The sequence below is a fragment of the Chionomys nivalis genome, chromosome 22, assembly GCF_950005125.1.
Source record: "Chionomys nivalis chromosome 22, mChiNiv1.1, whole genome shotgun sequence".
Taxonomy (NCBI): Eukaryota; Metazoa; Chordata; class Mammalia; order Rodentia; family Cricetidae; genus Chionomys; species Chionomys nivalis.
The window spans coordinates 43,379,031-43,398,001 of NC_080107.1; the positions used below are offsets into that span (position 1 = coordinate 43,379,031).

The 18,971-nt window shown below is 51.7% G+C and overlaps 2 protein-coding genes across 5 annotated transcripts in view; one reads left to right on the forward strand and one right to left on the reverse strand.

The window, feature by feature from the left end:
• The window catches only part of Ralgds (ral guanine nucleotide dissociation stimulator), a 42,145-nt gene extending 38,119 nt beyond the window's left edge, over positions 1 to 4,026 (forward strand). For all 4 annotated transcript variants that reach the window (XM_057754986.1, XM_057754983.1, XM_057754984.1 and 1 more), the window contains exons 15-18: positions 127 to 328; positions 471 to 713; positions 1,626 to 1,740; positions 3,062 to 4,026. In XM_057754986.1, the coding sequence (XP_057610969.1) occupies positions 127 to 328; positions 471 to 713; positions 1,626 to 1,740; positions 3,062 to 3,240 (739 nt within the window). In that variant the 3' untranslated portion in view covers positions 3,241 to 4,026. The remainder of the gene's footprint in view (positions 1 to 126; positions 329 to 470; positions 714 to 1,625; positions 1,741 to 3,061) is intronic.
• A 5,018-nt stretch (positions 4,027 to 9,044) lies between these two features.
• Positions 9,045 to 17,184, reverse strand: Cel (carboxyl ester lipase). The gene is made up of 11 exons (XM_057755694.1): positions 17,119 to 17,184; positions 15,078 to 15,228; positions 14,872 to 14,994; positions 14,498 to 14,695; positions 13,802 to 13,932; positions 13,553 to 13,660; positions 13,297 to 13,414; positions 11,582 to 11,768; positions 11,163 to 11,366; positions 10,381 to 10,578; positions 9,045 to 9,351 (listed from the first exon to the last, which is right to left on the reverse strand). Exons 1-11 carry the CDS (start codon positions 17,182 to 17,184, stop codon positions 9,045 to 9,047), a joined length of 1,791 nt encoding a protein of 596 aa, XP_057611677.1.
• Between the last annotated feature and the right edge of the window lie 1,787 nt (positions 17,185 to 18,971).

Below are 18,971 nucleotides of genomic sequence, written 5' to 3' on the forward strand. Positions count from 1 at the left end.
GCTCTCTGAAATAAGGCGATCCTATAGATACCCAGGGAGAACCAAGCACTGGTAGACCAAGACTCCACATATTTAAGGGTGGTGTCCTTGAGAAGACCCCTGACGTAAGCCATCCTTTTCCTTCAGCCGCCAGGCTCCCAGCACTGAGCTTAGTACCAGTAGCAGTGCCCACTCCAAGTCCTGTGACCAGCTCCGGTGCGGCCCCTACCTCGGCAGCGGGGACATCACTGATGCCCTCAGCGTGCACTCAGCTGGTTCTTCCAGCTCTGACGTAGAGGAAATCAACATGAGCTTTGTCCCAGAGTCTCCTGATGGCCAGGAAAAGAAGGTGACCACCCATGTCCCCACCCCTCCTTATTGTTGTATCTCACACTATGTCCAACAAGGGGCCCAGAAGTCCCCAAAGCTGACCTCTAGCCTTCAGGGCCCTTCGTGATTCAGGCTGCTGTTGACACTGCTGTCCTCCACAGTTCTGGGAGTCAGCCTCCCAGTCATCCCCAGAGACCTCTGGCATCAGCTCAGCCTCCAGCAGCACCTCCTCTTCATCAGCCTCCACCACACCCGTGTCTACCACACGGACCCACAAGCGCTCCGTCTCAGGGGTCTGCAGCTACAGCTCCTCACTGCCACTCTATAACCAGCAGGTGGGCGACTGCTGCATCATCCGGGTCAGCCTGGATGTGGACAACGGCAACATGTACAAGAGCATCCTGGTGAGCCAGCAGCAGGGCCTCCTTACGGGGCCCAACTTAGCCAGGATGCAGACATGCACAGACACCTGTGTGCGACTTTAATTTTTAGCATTGACCTTCTAGGTTTGAAAAAATAGAAATAACGGAAGACTTTGGTCAGCACTCAGGGCTTGAGAGGTGGGAAAGGAGCAGTAAGGAGACTGTGGCCTGTAGGTCATCAAGTCTGAGGCAATGGACGAGGGTTGAGGGAGAGGTGGTCAGGGCTCCGTTAAACTGTAAGGCCCTTGACTTTCTTTGGTGACTTGGTCTGCTGACCAAGATGGAGGCAGGCTGCTGAGAAGGCTGCTGTTGCAGTTCAAGCTCAGGGAAAGGGAGGCCAAAGCAGGCTGGTGGCCATGGGCGAGTCAGTAGTGTTAAAGTATGGGTGTTATTTGAACGTGGAGCCAATGGGATTGCTCACAGATTGTAGGTGGGCACACAGGGAGGCCCTTTCTCACCTGCCAGGGCTCCAGCTGCAGTGGAGCCCGCCCCTCAGCCGCAGGAGCTGCAATGGCTCACATTCACCTGGGTGACCCCACGACTAAGTCCTGAGCCAGCCTGTGCCACCTGCCATCACAGTGTCAGGGCAGGGCAGGATGTAGGTGACTAGTGGGCATTGGCTGGTTTCTCCTTAGGACTGGAGTGGAAATTATTGGTTCCCCAGGCTTGTAATCCTCTTGCCTTCAGGGGCACATGGCTCCCAAGGCAGTGTGGGAGTTGGTGGAAGGCTGTTGTAGGAAAATGAGTCTGGGGACAGAGGAAGCGGCCATCCTCATATTATGGTGGCCACTTTAAGGAAGCAGAAGATGGAAAGGTACAAAGATGGGTCTCTGGCCACTGTGCCCTGGGAAAGCATTTATGACCTTTGTCTTGATAGCCTGTCCCCCATTTCAGGTGACCAGCCAGGATAAGGCCCCGACTGTCATCCGAAAAGCCATGGACAAACACAACCTGGATGAGGATGAGCCAGAGGACTATGAACTAGTGCAGATCATCTCAGAAGATCACAGTAAGTCAGATGGCTGGACTCTAGGCCAGGGCAGAGGGGCGGGTCAGCACCATCCTCTGCCCCAGGCCAAGGGCAAGGGGCAGGTCAGCACCATCCTCTGCCGCAGGCCAAGGGCAGAGGGGCAGGTCAGCACTGTCCTTTACTCCAAGCCAAGGCCTGAGACCCTAGAAAGCACAGTAGCAGGTAAATGTGGGCATGGCACCTACTGCGACCTGTCTTGCCCCAGCACCTGCTGGGCCTCCCCACCTAAGATGTAAGAGTTGAGAGAGGCTCACTCTGGGGTCTGCTGGAGGACATTGTCTGGCTCAACTAAGAAAGCAGGTGTTCAGAAAGAATTTCCACGTGTTAAAATCTACACATGAACACAAAAAGCACACATAGCGAGTCCCATGTTCTAGAAACTAGTAGAAGGATGGAATCAAGAACAAGCCCGGGTTGGAGAGTTGGCTCAGTGTTTGAGTATGTACTGTGTGCTGAAGAGATGGCTTGGTGGTTAGGAGCACTTGCTGCTTTTCCTGAGCATCCAGGTTCAGTTCCCAGCACCCACATGGTGACTCACAACCACCTATAATCCTAGTTCCAGGGATCCGATGCTCCCGTCTAATCTCCTTGGGTACCACATATGTCACATACACATACGTGCAGACAGATACTCATACATAAAGTTAAACCTTAAAATCCTAAGTGTGTTCCCAGCACACTTATCCACTGGCTGACAACCTCCTGTAGCTCCAGTTTTAGGGGATCTGATGTCTTCTTTGGGTCTCCATAGATACAATAGATACATGCACATAATTAAATAAAAGAACCAACCCGCCAGGCAGTGGTGGTGTGTCACTGCTTGCCCCAGTCAGCAGTGATGCTCATGACCTCTCTTAACTTCTATCATTTTGGTTATATGGACTGGGTGAGGGGACCCCCTGCCTTGCAGAAAGCAGGCCTACAGAGGCTTAGGATCCAGAGTCAGACACAAGGTCAGTAGGAGCAGCAAGTCCAGCTCGGTAATGATGGACAGATTCTAGGCCAGGGGAGAATGGTGGAAGTTGGACCTAGAGGAAGGTTCTGCCTCCTGCTGGTCCACAGAGCCATTGTGAGTAGTAGGGGAGCATCAAAGAAAGCAGTCAGAATCCCAGGAAGCCTGCTCTGGCTGGAAGTCCCAACTATTAGAGACAGCCATGTGGGTAGGCGGCACAGGGAGACTCTTGGCTAGAGTCACAGGAGAGGTCCTTGTTGGTGGCCTGGCCTGGAGGAGCTCTCAAGTGGTAGGCTTATCCCATCCCCATGATCATCACTGATTATTGCCCTGCTCCCCTCCCACCAGAGCTGAAGATTCCAGAAAACGCCAACGTGTTCTATGCCATGAACTCTACTGCCAACTATGACTTTATCCTAAAGAAGCGGACCTTCACCAAGGGGGCTAATAAGGTCAAGCATGGAGCCAGCTCCACCCTCCCTCGCATGAAGCAGAAAGGACTCAAGATTGCCAAAGGCATCTTCTAAGGACGTCTCCCAGGGTCTGGCTGGCTGAGGACTAAGCACTTAGAGACTAGAGTGGCCCAGGCCACACAGGTACCTCTGCCTACCTGCTAGCCCAGGCTACCCCCAGACTCCAATTTCACCCTAAACCTCTCCTGCTGCCGGGATTGACACCTGCCACTGTCAGGCTGACCTGGCCTCCGGGGACCACTCGCCGCCTCAGGTGCCTTCTGCTCTCTGGAACCAGAGGACTAGCTGACTTTTGCCAAGGAGTGCTGCCAACTGGGCATGGTACCTTGCCTGCCCTGGACACTACCCTCCACACTTTCCTGACACCTCCCCAGGTGCAAATCACTGCCACCCATGCCCCCGGATGCCCCAGGGCACCCACACACCCAGCAGGGCTGACCACTGCATTCTCTCCTTGTGCCCACAGGCACTGGCCTGGGACCTTCATGGAAGTCCTGGCCTTTCCTCCCATACTCTAGCCTTTCTCAGGCTGCACCAAAGATTCCACCTTCAGGGCCTACAAAGCGAGGGAGTCTCGCCCAGCACGAGCCCCAGCCCTCCCTTGGATCAGAGAGAGAAGCCCTCTCATGGACCACCCGGTTGGTATCGAATCCCATACCACTGAACGTGCCATGCAGCATCACTACAGCCTGGGTCGTACGAGACTACATGAAGTGGGAGGCTGTGGGGAGGGAAAGACGACTGAATATTTGTATAAAAAGTAATAAAGTTTACTGATTGGGGTGGGGCAATATTTATTTGTTGTAAATAGAAAATGCTAGACTTGAATATTATATTAAAATCCCGTTTCTACTATGGCCTGGTCACTGTGGTTTGTTCTTTTTATTTTCTTGCTACTAGAAGGGTCCTCTGGCTCTCTTTCATGGAGGATTCTCAGTAGATTTCATGCAGGCATAGAAGAGCCAGCTGCGCTCCCCAGGCATGCTAAAGGAAACACTCCTCCAGCTCGCATGTGGCAGACCGGCTAAAGAGGTGTGTCTATGCTGCTGAGCACTCCTGAGCGTGTTCTCAGGAAGCATAGCACAGCCTCTGAATTGTTGGCATCTGAAAACAAACACTTCCAGGGTGCAGTCTCTATAGAGATGGAAGATTCGGGGACTGAGAGACGGCTCAACAGAGAAGAGCATACACATCTCCCTTCACTGTGGAGGGTAGTGCCCAGAGACAGGCTTCCCAGCACCCTTATCAGGTAGCTCATGACCACCTATAATTCCAACGCCAGGGGATCTGACACTCTTTTCTGGTCTCCTTAGACACCAGAACATGTGTTGTACACATGCAGCCAACACTCATACACAAACAAAAATAAATATTTTTTAAAAATACATAGAGAAGCCGGGTGGTGTGGCGCACACCTTTAATTCCAGCACTCGGAAGGCAGAAGCAGGTGGATCTCTGTGAGTTCAAGGCTAGCCTGGTCTGTAGAGCAAGTGCCAGGACAAGCCCCAAAGCTACACAGAGAAACCCTGTCTTGAAAAACAAAAAGCAGCCGGGCGGTGGTGGCGCACGCCTTTAATCCCAGCACTTGGGAGGCAGAGGCAGGCGGATCTCTGTGAGTTCGAGGCCAGCCTGGTCTACAAGAGCTAGTTCCAGGACAGGAACCAAAAAAGCTTCGGAGAAACCCTGTCTCGAAAAATCAAAAAAAAAAAAAAAAAAGAGAGAGAGAGAGATCGCAGATTTTGAGTGTGAGCCAGCAAGATGGCTCAGCAGGTAAAAACACTTGTCTCTAAGCCTGACAATCCAAGTCCCGGGGACCCACGTGGTGGCAAAAGAACCAACTACAGAAGAAAGAGCAGTCTACCCAACCTGCCACACGCCCTGCAAATGTCTATCCTGAGACTGTGGATCTCAGTTCCGTGTTTACTGTGAGATGGTCACAACATCTGGAAGAAAACTGCTGCAACTGTTACATCTTTGTATGTATTACTTGATGTAATAAAGCTTATTTTCATTAAAAAAAAAAAAAAAGAACCAACTCCTGTAAGTCTTCCTCTGGTCTTCACAAACACCATGTGCTCATGCACACACACACACACACACACACAATGAAGGAAGAAATCCACGTCATTTTAAACAGGGTCTGGAGAGAGCACGGGGCGGGGGGCGTCAGCATACTTGTCTGCCATGTTTGTTGATCTTGTAGAGGATGTAGATTTGGTTCCCTGTGGCATCGCACCACCACCTGTACTTCTAAGAAACCTGGCGCCCTCTTCTGGCCTCCTAGACACGTGCAGGGAAAACCTCAAACACACTGAAGTAAATCATCTCGTCTACTGTGGGGAAAGGCCTACAGAAAGAAAACCCAGAATGCTTTCTGACATCAATCTTGGGCCTCCACATGCACACCCCGATCATGCACAAATACGCGTGCTCCACACACAAAAACAGGAAAACATGCAACAGATAAATGGAAAAGAGAATCAGGTTCTTTGAAAAGATGAGCAAAATTGACAAACCTTTAGTTAGATCAGCCAAGAATTTAAATGAAGGACCCACGTCACTTAAATTTGAAAGTGAGTGCATTGCTACCAACTTTGCAACAATCAGAGGAGTACTTAAGGTCCTGGAGCACCAGCAGCAGGCAGGGCGGGGAGCGGGTGTGCTCACCCAGGGCAGGGAGAACATAGACCTTCAGGGTATATGAAATGTCACAAGGGGCTAGAAAGGAGAGTGGAGAACCGATGTTGAGTGGATCCAGAGTTTCTTTCTGTCTGGATGATGAAGAATTTGGGAAATAGGCAGTGGTATAGCTCCGGAGAAGCTAGGTAACAAAGAGGACCCTAGAGGGACGCGTGGATTTCCCTGGGAAGGGGAATAGGTGAGATCTCCTGGGTAACAGACACGCGCGCGCACGCGCGCGCACACACACACACACACACACGCAAACGCACGCACGAGGGATCTGGTTGATCAAGTCGGGGCTGGTACGGAGGGGAGAGTAGTGAAAGAGATTTTGATAGAGGGGGCCATTTGGGGGGATAGGGAGAAACCTGGTGCCAGGAAATTCCCAGGAATCTCCAAGGATGATCCCCAGCTAAGAGTCCAAGCAATAGTGGAGAGGGTGCCTGAACTGGCCTTCCCCTTTAATCAGATTGGGGACTACCTAATTGTCATCGTGGAGCCTTCTTCCGGTAATTGATAGAAGCAGATGCAGAGATTCACAGCCAAGCACTGGGCTGAACTCCAGGAATCTGGCTGATGAGAGGGAGGAGGGATTGTATGAGCAAAATGGGGTCGAGACCATGACAGCGAAACCACAGAGGCAGCGGACCTGAGTTAATGGAAGCTCACGGACTCTAGACTGACAGCTAGGGAGCCTGCATGGGACCAACCTAAACCCTCCACACATGAATGACAGTTGTGTAGCTCGGTCTGTTTGTGGGGCCCCTGCAATGGGACCAGAGTCTGTCCCTGCTGCGTGAACTTGCTTTTCGGAACCCATTCCTTATGCAGGGATGCCTCCCCAGCCTTGATACAGCACCAGGAGCTTGGTCCTGCCTCAACTTGATATGACATGCTTGGTTGACTCCCATGGGAGGGCTGCCTATTTTTCTGATACAGAGGAGGAGTGGATGATGGGATAGATGGGAATTGGAGGGAGGGAACAAGAAGAAGAGGGAGAGAAAACTGTGGTTGATATGTAAAATAAATGAAAAAAATTTAAAAAAAATACCAAAAGAAAGTAATGGTGCTGGCTGGGCGGTGGTGGCGCATGCCTTTACAGCACTCGGGAGGCAGAGACAGGCGGATCTTTGTGAGTTCGAGGCCAGCCTGGCCTACAAGAGTTAGTTCCAGGACAGGCTCCGAAGCTACAGAGAAACCCTGTCTCGAAAAACCAAAAAAAAAAAAAAAAAAAAAAAAATGGTGCAAATGGTGCTGGGGGTACAACAGTGTAATTCTCTTGCAAATACTTCAGTTAGCCTAAGACATGGGTTTTTTTTTTTTTTAATGTTTTCTTTATTATTTATTATGTGTACAATGCCTGCATGTACACCTGCAGGCCAGAAGAGGGCATCAGATCTCATTACAGATGGTTGTGAGACACCATGTGGTTGCTGGGAATTAAACTCAGGACCTTTGAAAGAGCAGTCGGTGATCTTAACCTCTGAGCCATCTCTCCAGCCCATGGATTTTTAAGAAAAAAAATTAGTTTATGTGCATTGGTGTTTTGCCTACATGTATGTCTGTGTGAGAGTGTTGGATCTTGAAAAGCAGTCAGTGTTCTTAACCTCTGAGCCATCTCTCCAGCCCCTAAGACAAGTATTCTATCACACACAATAAATATCTTTCAATGTGTAGGGGGTATGTGCACACTGGGGGTCAGAGGACTACTTCATGGAGTTGGTTCTCTCCTTCCACCTTTATGTGAATTCAGGCTTTTACCTGCTCAGCCATCTTGCTGACCTGTTTATTACAATTTTAAGAATTTTACCAGCTGGAGAGATGGCTCAGTTGTTAAGAGCGCTGATTGTTCTTCCAGAGGACCCAGGTTCAATTCCCAGCACCCACATGGCAGTTCACAACTGTCTGTAATTCCTGTTCCAGGGGATCCAACTCCCTCACACAGTCATACATGTAGGCAAAACACCAATGAACATAAAATACAAATAAATGATTTTTAAAAAATTTATGCTTGCAGACTGAACACAATGATACACCCCTGTGATCGCAGCACTTGGGAGACTGAGGCAGGAAGATTATGAGTTGGAGACCAGCCTGAGATAGCAAAACTTTGACTCAAAATACAATTATTTAATTTAATATAAATAGTATTATAAGTCCTAGTTCATAATCCTAGGTTCTTGGAAAGCTGACGCAGGAGGAGCCCTTGAGACCAGCTTCAAGACCAGCCTGGACAATACAGCAAGTCCTAGGTTCGAAACAAAAGCCACTTGCAAGGATGGTTTCCTAACCAAAAGGAAGCCTTCCTACAGCTGCGGAGGAAGGGGAGCATTTGAAGCTTGCCTGAATGTTTATTGGATCACAGTAGGGACATGTAGACTTCAAAGTCATAAAAGTCTTAAGAGGGGCCAGGCCTTGGTGGCACACACTTTTAATCCCAGAATTTGGGAGGCAGAGGCAAGCGAATCTCTGTGAGTTCAAGGCCAGCCTGGTCTACAAAGGACAGGACAGCCAGGGATGTTACACCGAGAAACCCTATCCCAAAAAAAACAAAAACCAAACCAAACAAAAAAAGTCTGAGGAGGGAGGGGGAGAAGAGGGGGAAGAGGAGGATTACCCACAGACAAGCAGGACCCTGGCCAACCCCTTTCTTATGGAGACACTCCCTGAGACACCAGCCTCGGGGTTCTATCCCCTGCTGGCATAGGAAAGCCAGAATGTAGTGCTTAAGGCTGTAGTGTGTGTCTTTCTATTGGCATTCCTGAGGCCTGTGAGCCAGGTTCTAGCTCCCTATAGCTGCCTGTGCCCATATGGCCCTCTCTCTCTCTGCCACATATGCTGGCCAGGGCTAGAGAATGACCCTGACAAGTCATTTTCCAGGATCCCAGGTGCCTGCTTCCTGCCTACAAGAGACTCCCGCCCCGTGTTTGACATCTCTGGTGCTGTGTGTTTGCTCCTAAGCTAAAGACAGTCCTTTGACTTCTACAGCCTGAGGATTGGCAGGGATGAACCAAGTGTCTGTCGCTATCGACTGAGGGTCCCTCCTTCCTCCAGGCTGTTTCAGGAACAAAAACCAAATACCAGGTGGGCACAGCTAAGACTTTATTGAGAAAGGACTTTATTGAGAAAGGAGAACCTAAAAAGAGGAGGACCCTGGGACCAAGGCTTACCAGACATTAGAAGCCAATAACGACAGGCATCTGAGCCTCGTCTGTTGGGGACACAGGGGCAGCCTGGGAATCATCCACAGGGGGCACAGGGACAGCTTCTGAGTCATCCTCAGGGGGAGGGAGGGTCCCCTGTTCATCGGTCACTGTGGGCAGCACCTCGTACGTCACAGCCCAGTATTGCAGGAACTTGGCTCTCAGGTGCTGCTTCATGGACGTGCTAGTTATCGACTTAGTGATGTTCAGGTAGTTGCCGTTCTCCAGGGTATAAGGGTACCAGTGGGTGGGCACCTGTGAGTTGCCCATATTGGGATCCCTACAGAATGAGAAGAGACTGAGTGGGGGCTGAGGACTACAAAGAGACTGAATGTGTGAAATATTTGACTATGGAAAGGTGCTACATTTGTTTACGTTGCAGGGTATTTAACTATGGGAAGGTGCGTTGCATTTGTTTAACTAGGTAAAGATGTGTTCTTTTTTTTTTTTTTTTTATTTATTATGTATACACTATTCTGTCTGTGTGTATGCCTACAGGCCAAAAGAGGGCACCAGACCTCATTACGGATGGTTGTGAGCCACCATGTGGTTGCTGGGAATTGAACTCAGGACCTTTAGGAAGAGCAGGCAATGCTCTTAACCTCTGAGCCATCTCTCCAGCCCCGGTAAAGATGTGTTCTTGTTTTTTCACCTTGCCTGCCTGGTTTGATAAAGAGCTGAACAGCTAATGACTAGGCAGTAGGGGAATAGGCAGGGCTGGCAGGCAGAGAGAATAAGTAGGAAAAGGAGGAGAGAGAGAGAGAGAGAGAGAGAGAGAGAGAGAGAGAGAGAGAGAGAGAGAGAGAGGAAAAAGGGAGACGCCTGGGGCCAGCTAGCCAGCCAGCAATGGAGGTCATGGGAAAAGTAGGACATATAGAATGAAAGAAAGGTAAAAAGTCCCCAGGCAAACTGTAGATGAAGAGAAACAGGTTGAATTAAGTTATAAGAGCTAATGGGACAAGCATAAGATAAGGCCGAGCAGTTATAATTAGTAGTAAGTCTCCATGCCATGACTTGGGCGCTGGTGGTCTGAGAAAGCCTGCTATAACTGGAGACCTGTGCTCACAGAGAGCTCTACACAGAGACAGGTCGGCCCTCTGAGCCAACATTTTGATGCTCAGTCATGGTGAACATGTTCTTGGCCTTGGGGCTGGGTCAGCAGCTCTTCTGCCCGTGTGCAAACTGGTTACCAAGGCTTGAGGATAAGAAGTTTGCCCAAATGAGGGGCAGGGCCAGAGCCCAGGCTTACAGAGCCGCAGGAGTCCTCAAGTTTGCTGCCCTTGGTCCTAGGCTCAACCCCACATCTTACCCACTCTTGGCAAAGTTGGTCCAGTAGGCAATCATGGACTTGGAGACACTCCTTTCTTGGGCCCGGTAGCCCAATGGAGTGGCGAAGGGTTTTCCGAAGACATACTGGAGGTCATCGGCATGGTCAGCCCCCATCCATTTGGGGTAGATGGGCATCCGTGAAGGGTGGGAAAACAGGTAAGAATAGGTATTGGCACTCCTAAGGGTAACAGAAACAGATAGGTTGGGGGGAGGCTCCATTGGGAGGTAGGCCCTGGAGAGAGGCCAGGAGGAGCAGGGCAGGGACTGATGGACCCCCAAGTCTCACAAATTGGGGTATGCTTGCTTGAGACAGGGTCTCTTTATGTGGCCTTGGCTGACCTGGAACTTACAATGTAGACCAGACTGGCCTTGAACTCAGAGATCTGCCTCCTGAGTGCTGGGATTAAAAGTGTGTGCTACTGTGCCTAGTTCTCAACTGGAGTTTTTGATGCCCAGGGAAAGAAAAGCTGCATCCATGTTCATGGATCTGCAGGTTCATGGTTCATGTCTCCACTCTGCAAAATATTCAGAGGGCTCTTCCCATAATTCAAGGTTAAGGATTTGTTTCTCCCCATCTGAATTCATATGTCTCACATGATTGGACAAGGTATATGCCTCTATTACCCGTTTAATCTTGACGGATGTGTAGCTCAGAGCTAAATTCATTGCTCAGTTAGCCAAGAGGCCTTGGTCAAAAGCCACAATAGCCTAAGCAGCCCTCTCTCAAGAGCCTCCCCCACACTCCCCTTCCCAGAACCTCACTTGGCATGGGCTCTGTGCTGGGCCAGAGCCATCTCTGTGGGGATCAGGAAGAGGGCGTCAGTCTCAAAGGCCACCACTGTCTTCTTCTTATTCTCTTGAGATGGGTCCTGGGCCCAGGACTCGGTGTAGATGCCAAAGGTGGCTTGGGCACCCTTAAGCCCCTTTCTGACGGTGCTTCCACTGACTAGCCTGTAGAAGTCCTCCCTGCATGGGGATGGGGGAAACAGACACTGGACCTGCTGCTGGTGGTGGTAGGAGCATGTCTGTCTGCCCTTACCCCAACACAGCACCCACCTCCTCATGCTCACCCTGTTAAGCAACCCCGCCTCCTCCCCCTCTCGGGGTTAGCCTCCCCCTCCCCAAGCAATGCCTGTTCCTTCCCAGGTATTATCAGGCGCATGCTGCCCTCCCTTGCTCACTCTGTGATATCCTGTTTGGACTTATCGATGGCTGGCATGTCAATAGTAGCAAAGAGGTGGCCGTCCATGTCGTTAGTGCCAGCTAGGTAGTCAATGTCAGCGGCATTGGCATACAGATTGATGGGGTCATCGGGGATGAAGTCTCCATCGACAACAGGGGTGAAGCCCAGGTAATACCAAATGGGGTCTGAGTGGGAGAGCCAACAGGTCCTTATACTTTTAAATGCCTGCCGGGTCCTTCTCTTGACCTTTTGTACTAAGCTTGACCTCTTTCTTCCTTTATCTGACCAGACCAGGCAGGGTTCCTTAGCCCCAGCCCAGGGACTTTTTGGGTTACCGTCAGCTTGTGATAGGGATGACTGTCCTGTGTGTAGGCTGTCGAACTTGCCCCTGACATGCTCGACATTAGTGGTTCCCTTCCCTGGCTGTGATAGGCAAGAACGTCCCCAGACTTTGTCTCATGACCATGGGGAGAGTCCACTGCTCCACAGGCCAGGGCTGTCTGCTCTCCTGCTTCAGTGTTCCTGTCCCCTCCCTCTTTCCTTGTTGAACCTACACCAGGGAGGAGGTTCTAGTCTGCTGGCCACCATGTATGAGGTCTGCCTGCCCTCCAGGCTTGCCAGTTGGCCTGTGCACTGGGTCAGCAAGGAGACCCTGGCTGTCCTTGGGCCCAGCACAGTGAGGCTTCCTTCAGTGGCAAGCTTTTGCCTATCACGCATAGGCTCAGGGTTTGCTCTATGATACAAGAGGACAAGAGGAACCGAGGGCACAAACACTAAGACTGCTGGACTTCGCTTTAGAAAAATAAGCAAAGAAAACAAATTCCATCTCCTAGGCTGACAGGTTGCTTCTTCATGTTTGCTGATAGCAGCTCCAGCTAGAAGGTCCAAACACCACAGGAGGCATTTGGAAATTCGCAAATGATTGACACATTAACAAGGAAGGTAGCCGGGCGGTGGTGGCACACGCCTTTAATCCCAGCACTTGGGAGGCAGAGGCAGGCGGATCTCTGTGAGTTCGAGACCAGCCTGGTCTACAAGAGCTAGTTCCAGGACAGGCTCCAAAACCACAGAGAAACCCTGTCTCGAAAAACCAAAAAAAAAAAAAAAAAAAAAACCAAAAAAAAAAACAAGGAAGGTAGAAAGGCCCTGGGCCTGGGTCCACACATCTTCCTGAAACTATGTATGGGTTCATGCTATCATGTTTTTCCTTCCTTCCTTTCTTCCTTTTTTTAAAATAAGATTTATTTATTTATTTATTATGTATTCAAAGTGTTCTGCCTGCATGTATCCCTGAAGGACAGAAGAGGGCACCAGATCTCATTACAGATGGTTTGAGTACATGTGGTTGCTGGGAATTGAACTCAGGACCTCTGGAAGAGCAGGCAAAGCTCTTAACCACTGAGCCATCTCTCCAGCACTCTTTATTCCTTTTTAATTAATTTATTTTTAGACAGGGAGTCTCACTATTTATCTCTGGCTGGCCTCTCACTGTGTAGATCAGACTGTTGGGATTAAGGTATACGCCACCACACCTGGCCATGTTTGGCTTATTAAATGTCTCTGGAGGAGTGGAAGAAAGATCAGTATAAGCCCCCCCCCCCTTACTACTGGGGCCTGCTAGAGGGAAGTGGCAGGAAGTTAGGGACAGGCCCAGGTCTGGCATCTTTCTATCTTGGCCCACAATGCCTCCCACCCCCAGCAGCTCACACTTACACTCCTGCTGTTTCAAGGGCAACCTGTAGGCCAGTGTCAAGGCCCGGGGATCTGTGACCTTCAGACACCCAGCCAACTTGCTAGTGTCGTCTGTGGGGCAACCCACCTTCTCAGCAATCTAGGGGAATGCAGAGTGGGAGGTTAGAGGAAGCCGTGGCCAGGCCTGAAATGGCTGTGGGCAGCAAAGGGAAGATCCAGGGCAGCACGGAAATGGGAACGGTCCCCACCCTGGCTACTCCTGTCCTGTGGCACTTACCTTTTTGGCCCAGAGAAGTGGGTTCTCCTGGATGGCCCAGGGGCTCAGCGCCACGCCACTCTGACTGATGGCTCGCCGGATGAGGCCCTTGTTGTACGGGGAGAGGGTCTGCAATACCCAGAAGCCCTCTCAACAGGCTGTACCTGGGCCAGAGCTCCTAGCTGCACCTGCTCTGACCATTCTCCTAGGCCCCACTGGCTCCCTCCCGTAATCTTGGGGTCAGACTCTCCACACCAGAGGGCCCCAGACCTGCAGAGAGACACTGGCACCTCCGGCAGACTCCCCAAAGATGGTGATGTTATTGGGATCCCCCCCAAAGGCTGCGATGTTCCTCTTCACCCAGGCGATAGCCATGTGCTGATCTCGAAGGCCAAAGTTACCTGAGGGTTTGGGGAATACAGCCTTCATCAGGAGAGACCCTCAACTAGAGTTGGGGGAGGCTAGAGATGAGCGACCTGGGGCTTATACAGAGGGTGGCAAGTCATGTGAACAGCGGGAACCAGTCCTAACTGCTGTGACACCCTGGAGAGCCCTGGAGAGTCCAGGATGGCAAACAAGGGCTCTCCAGGAGGCTGAGCAGAAGAGGACTTGCAAGGGTGGGGAGGTCCAGGGAAATAAAGCCAGCTGGTGGCTCTGCTTGGGTCCTGCACACTTCCTCCTACTGTCTGTCTGTCCTTTGGTTTCCATGTCCACTCGACTCTCCCTCAGCCTCCCTACCTTGCTCTCCAGGACTCAACTTGCGCCTCAGTCACTCTGTCCCTCAGCTTCTCTCATTTCCTGATGACTGCCTAGAGTTCCCAGGCCTCACAGTTCAGCTCCTGTACCCCAACTCTCTGAAGAAGGTTCTGGGCCTTCCCGTAGCCATCAGGGTAGAGAGTTCTGGAGTGTATCTGTCTGCTGGGTTCAGAGTTCACAGGGTTCAGCACATTGACTATTGCAACCTACCTGGAAGGTTGGCATCTCCGGTGCTAAGGAAACCCAAAGGTCCCACACGGTAGTTGAAAGTGACCACGATGACGTTACCCCGAGTGGCAATCTCTTCCCCATCATACAGGTAGTTTGTGAGGAAATTGGCCCCATGGCCAGATCCCATAAGAAAGGCACCTCCATAGATCCAGATCATCACAGGCAGGTCCTGGGACACTGTAACGGGGCAGACAGGGACTTCAGACACCGGCAGGCCCTCTCCCTAGTGAACTCATTAGCCCTGTTAGAGCAGGTGCTCAGCCCAGACTATGGGGATCAGCAGTGGGCACCCCTCCTTGAAGCTCTGGTGTAGGGATTGGGGTGGGATCCTCTGGGAAACTGAGAGTCCAGACCTTGTTTCCTGCCCTGGGGCACCCAGATGTTGAGGTAGAGGCAGTCTTCTTGCCCGTAGGTGCTGTCCTGGGTGAGGGTGGCCTGTAGGCATCGTTTCTGGAAGCTGTTGGCCTTCAGAACTCCTACAGTGAGAGAAGGGGCAGGCATGAAGAGGACCAGCCTGGCCAGGGTCAGGGCCAGGGCCAACCCAGCACCCAGCACCCACCTTGCCAGCCCGGGTGACGCTCGGGATTCTCTAGGGTCTTGGCAGTGGCAAAGGGGATGCCTTTAAAGATGTCAACAGAGTCACCACCCAAGAGACTAAGCTTCTTGTTGACGCCCTCCACGAAACCACCTTCTGTGTACACAGAACCCAGCTGCAGGTGAAACGTGGCAGGGTCAGATGGGTTTGGGCTAGCCTGAATTCAGAGTGGCTGACTGAACAGGCTCCAGGGTGCTAGCAGGTCCCCTGCCAAGTGCTGGAAGGGATGGTTCAGCCCCCACCCAATCCTGGCCCATCCTTCTGCAGCTGCCTGAAGCCACTTCAGCCCTGTCTGTCCTGGAACTCAGAGATCCACCTGCCTCTGCCTCCTGAGTGCTGGGATTAAAGGTGTGCGCCACCACCGCTCAGCTGGTATGTAGTCTTACCCAGTGGCCTGGAGGCAGGTACCCATTGGCCCACTGTCCCTGCAAACTGAGGTGCAGGGGCTTCCCCACTGGGAGTCATTCTGCTGAGACAAGGCTGTCCAACCTCAGTGCCAGTGCATGCCCCCTCCCATTCTGCATGCATCAGTCCAGGACACATGCAGGAGCAGCTCTGCTTACCTGGCAGCAGCGACAGTGTGACCTCCTGCCTCTCCCCTGTGCGTGGTTTCAGGTAGAGGGAAGTAGGTGGCCTGAAGCTGCAGGCCCAAGCTAGGACCCCAGGAGCCTTCTGAAGTTCAGGCCCATGAAGTCCCTACTATACTGGGTGAGGAAACTGGAGAGAGGAGTTGGGGAAACTCCACAGATAGCTGGGAGATCTGAGGTTCCTTGTTTCAGCCTCCGGGCAGGCTACAGGGATGAGTCAGAGAGCCAGCTTGGGGATGGGGGATGTCACCTCTCAGCGTATCTGTGTGGTTGTGGTTGACCTGAGTGCCTCGGGGGGAGGGGGGGAAAAGGATGCAGGGATTCTGGCCAGTGTCAGGATGGGTGTCTTGGCTGGCTGTAGATCAGTGGAAAGTAAGTTCAGGTCCCCAAAAGAACTCTCTCGAGAAAGGTAATTACTTCCTTCTCACGGCAGGAGCCCAGGACCAGCACCCCAACTTCCATGCTCCAGGGGAGGGAGGGTGTTCTCCAGGGCTCAAGCCAGCACGACAAGGACTGGAGCATGAAGGGGGTGGAAAGTAACATGGTGAGGAGCTGGGACCCCTGTCCAGGGACCTATGCCGTCTCCTGCATCTGTCGAGCTTTCTGCGACTTGTGCACACACACGGAGAACGATGGTCAAAGGGCAGACCTTACAGGCGCCCCAGAACTGGTACAGCCTCCTCCGGATACTTGGAGGGAAGCCTTGCATACAGCAGGTAGGGTTCACCCCTCTCAGAAAGAGCAAGAAATGGAGGTTACTTGGGGAACAGGCCCTGATTTGGAACAGACATTTCAGATTCCTATTCAAGAACAGGATGTGGTTGCTCTGTAATGTCAGGCTAGCTGCTTCTTTCTCTATGGGGTTCCCTTAGAAAAGGGGAAAAGCCAGAGGTTGTGGGTAGGCTTGCCACTTAGGCACACCTGAAACCACAGAGCAATAGTGGGCTTTTTAGTATAAATGCTCCAAATAGTGCAAGAGATGTCCTTACACGCAAAACTATTCCTGGTGTGTGATTCCAGTACAGTTCTGCAGGCTGCGCTAGGCTTCATGCGAGCAAGACAAGCTGGGTGTGGCCCACGCAGGACCAGAACCTGGAGTGCTAGTGCTGTTGAGCTTGCTAGCCTCTTCTTCCCTTTCTGTGATTTCTCTGTCCTCCGCCCTCCAGACCCTGCCCCCAGTTTCCAGATCTTTTTTTTTTTTTTTTTTTTTTTTTGGTTTTTCGAGACAGGGTTTCTCTGTGGTTTTGGAGCCTGTCCTGGAACTAGCTCTGTAGACCAGGCTGGTCTCGAACTCACAGAGATCCGCCTGCCTCTGCCTCCCAAGTGCTGGGATTAAAGGCGTGCGCCACCACCGCCCGGCTAGTTTCCAGATCTTAATGCAAGAGAGGGCTGCAGTCCCCTGCAGGGCTCTGACTTACCTTTGCAGCACAAGCTGCTGCCAAGCAGCAGGTGAGGCCAAAAACCAGAACCTCCAGGCGCCCCATGGTGAGTGTCTGCCCTTAGGCGCCTTTCTCTCCTCTCTCCATTTCTCCTATATTTATGGAGTTGGAGCCAAGGTCACGTGCATACCATGGACTCAGACACACAGGTGTGGAATGAATCCATTTCTCCCAGGTCAGGCTGGCCCCATGCAACCTGCGTGGCGCCCAGTGTGCACCTGTGTGGGTTACTGCCTACCTGGGAACAGAGGCAGGTGGCATGGATAGTGTGGGGGAGGGCATCCCAGGGCCAACCCTGGCTGGGTGCTGTCATTTTAGGGTCTAGTATCACCTTCAGAAAAGTGAGTGTGCTTCATCTCAAGGTGCCTTAGTGGGGAATCCCTGAGAGACTCTTGTGGTTGACCCTTGCTAACTCCAAGAACCTGCACTAAGTATGGGGCAGTGCAGGCTGAGCTAAGTGCAGGAGGCAGAGAGTCCCGGGAGCGCAGGACAAGAAACTAGGTGGACATGGTGGCACAGATGGAGGGGAGCTTCCAAAGCGAAACCTGGTGTGGCTCACTTACCAGGGCTTGGTGGCACCTTCAGATAAAGGGGTATATTTCACCTCTCTGCCTTGCTGGAGGGTGGGGTGGGGCTTCCTGGAGAACACAAGCAAGGATTCTGGGACATAACCAGGCAGAAAGACAAAATCTTGGCAGAGGAGAGGCACAGAATGAAGGAGGGAGGAGGAAAATACTGGGTTTGGAGGTGAAGGCCAGTACGAGGTTATCAGAACAGCCACCATCCTAGGGATGTGTACTTTGGCTACCAGGAAAACATTATTACTGCAACGGACACAAACCAAGTCCTAAGAGACTCCCTTTAAGGAGTGCAGCTGCCTTTTACACCCGAAGGACACAGCAGCTGGCCAGGCACAGCCAGAGTCTTCCTAGGCCAGCAGCCCCTCCAGTCCAGGAGCCCAAGTCCCCAGCTCAGATCACAGCTCTGCATGTGTGTGCCGGAGCACGGGGGGAACCTACAGATCCACATGCACCACTGTGTTCATGTGCTGTGCCCAATCCAGTGTGCAGTTCTCCATGGTGCACAGTAGGTGTGCACATGTGAGAGGTGGGACACAGTGGAGGTGGGGTAGCAGGAAACACGCATGTTGGGTATCATGTCAGCTACTGATTCTGAGAACAGTGCTAAAGAAAGCAATTCTGTACTGGGCAGCACGGATTGAGCAACGCACGGTGGCTTAGGAGGAAAGCGGCAGGAGGGGAAGTAGAGGATAGGAGTCTCTATCTAGCTTTTAGAATACTTTTCAGTTCACAGCAACACTGAGCAGGAAGGAGAGTCCTTATGTCCACCGCCCCAACACTGGAGTAGCCTAGGTCTACAGTGACAGACCCACAAGGACACACCTCTGTCACACAGTCCAGTAGTGCTGGCTGCTGCTGACGCTGGATGTACTTATTTGTGGCATGTGGAGTTCTTTATGGGGAGATCCTAGGGGCACATCTGGATGCTCAGTCTACAACCTCCCCAAAGGCTGGCCTGAAAGCATCAAGGTGAACACTGACCCCACTGACACAGACACATCAGGATTTAGGCATGCCATTTTAACAGCACTTGTTTTTTTTTTTTTTTTTTTTGAGGGGGTGGTAATAAAATGTTTCCTAAGAAGCAAAGTCCACTAACACTGGTATCACATAAAGCAGAATTACAACCACAACTCAGGCCAGACCTGCTGCCGCCACTCCCCAGCTGTGTGGCCTGAGCCTCAGTTTCTCTCTGACAAGGAGTTCCTGGCATGCATGGCAAGCGCAGGGTCTGCAGTTCCCTTTCCTGGT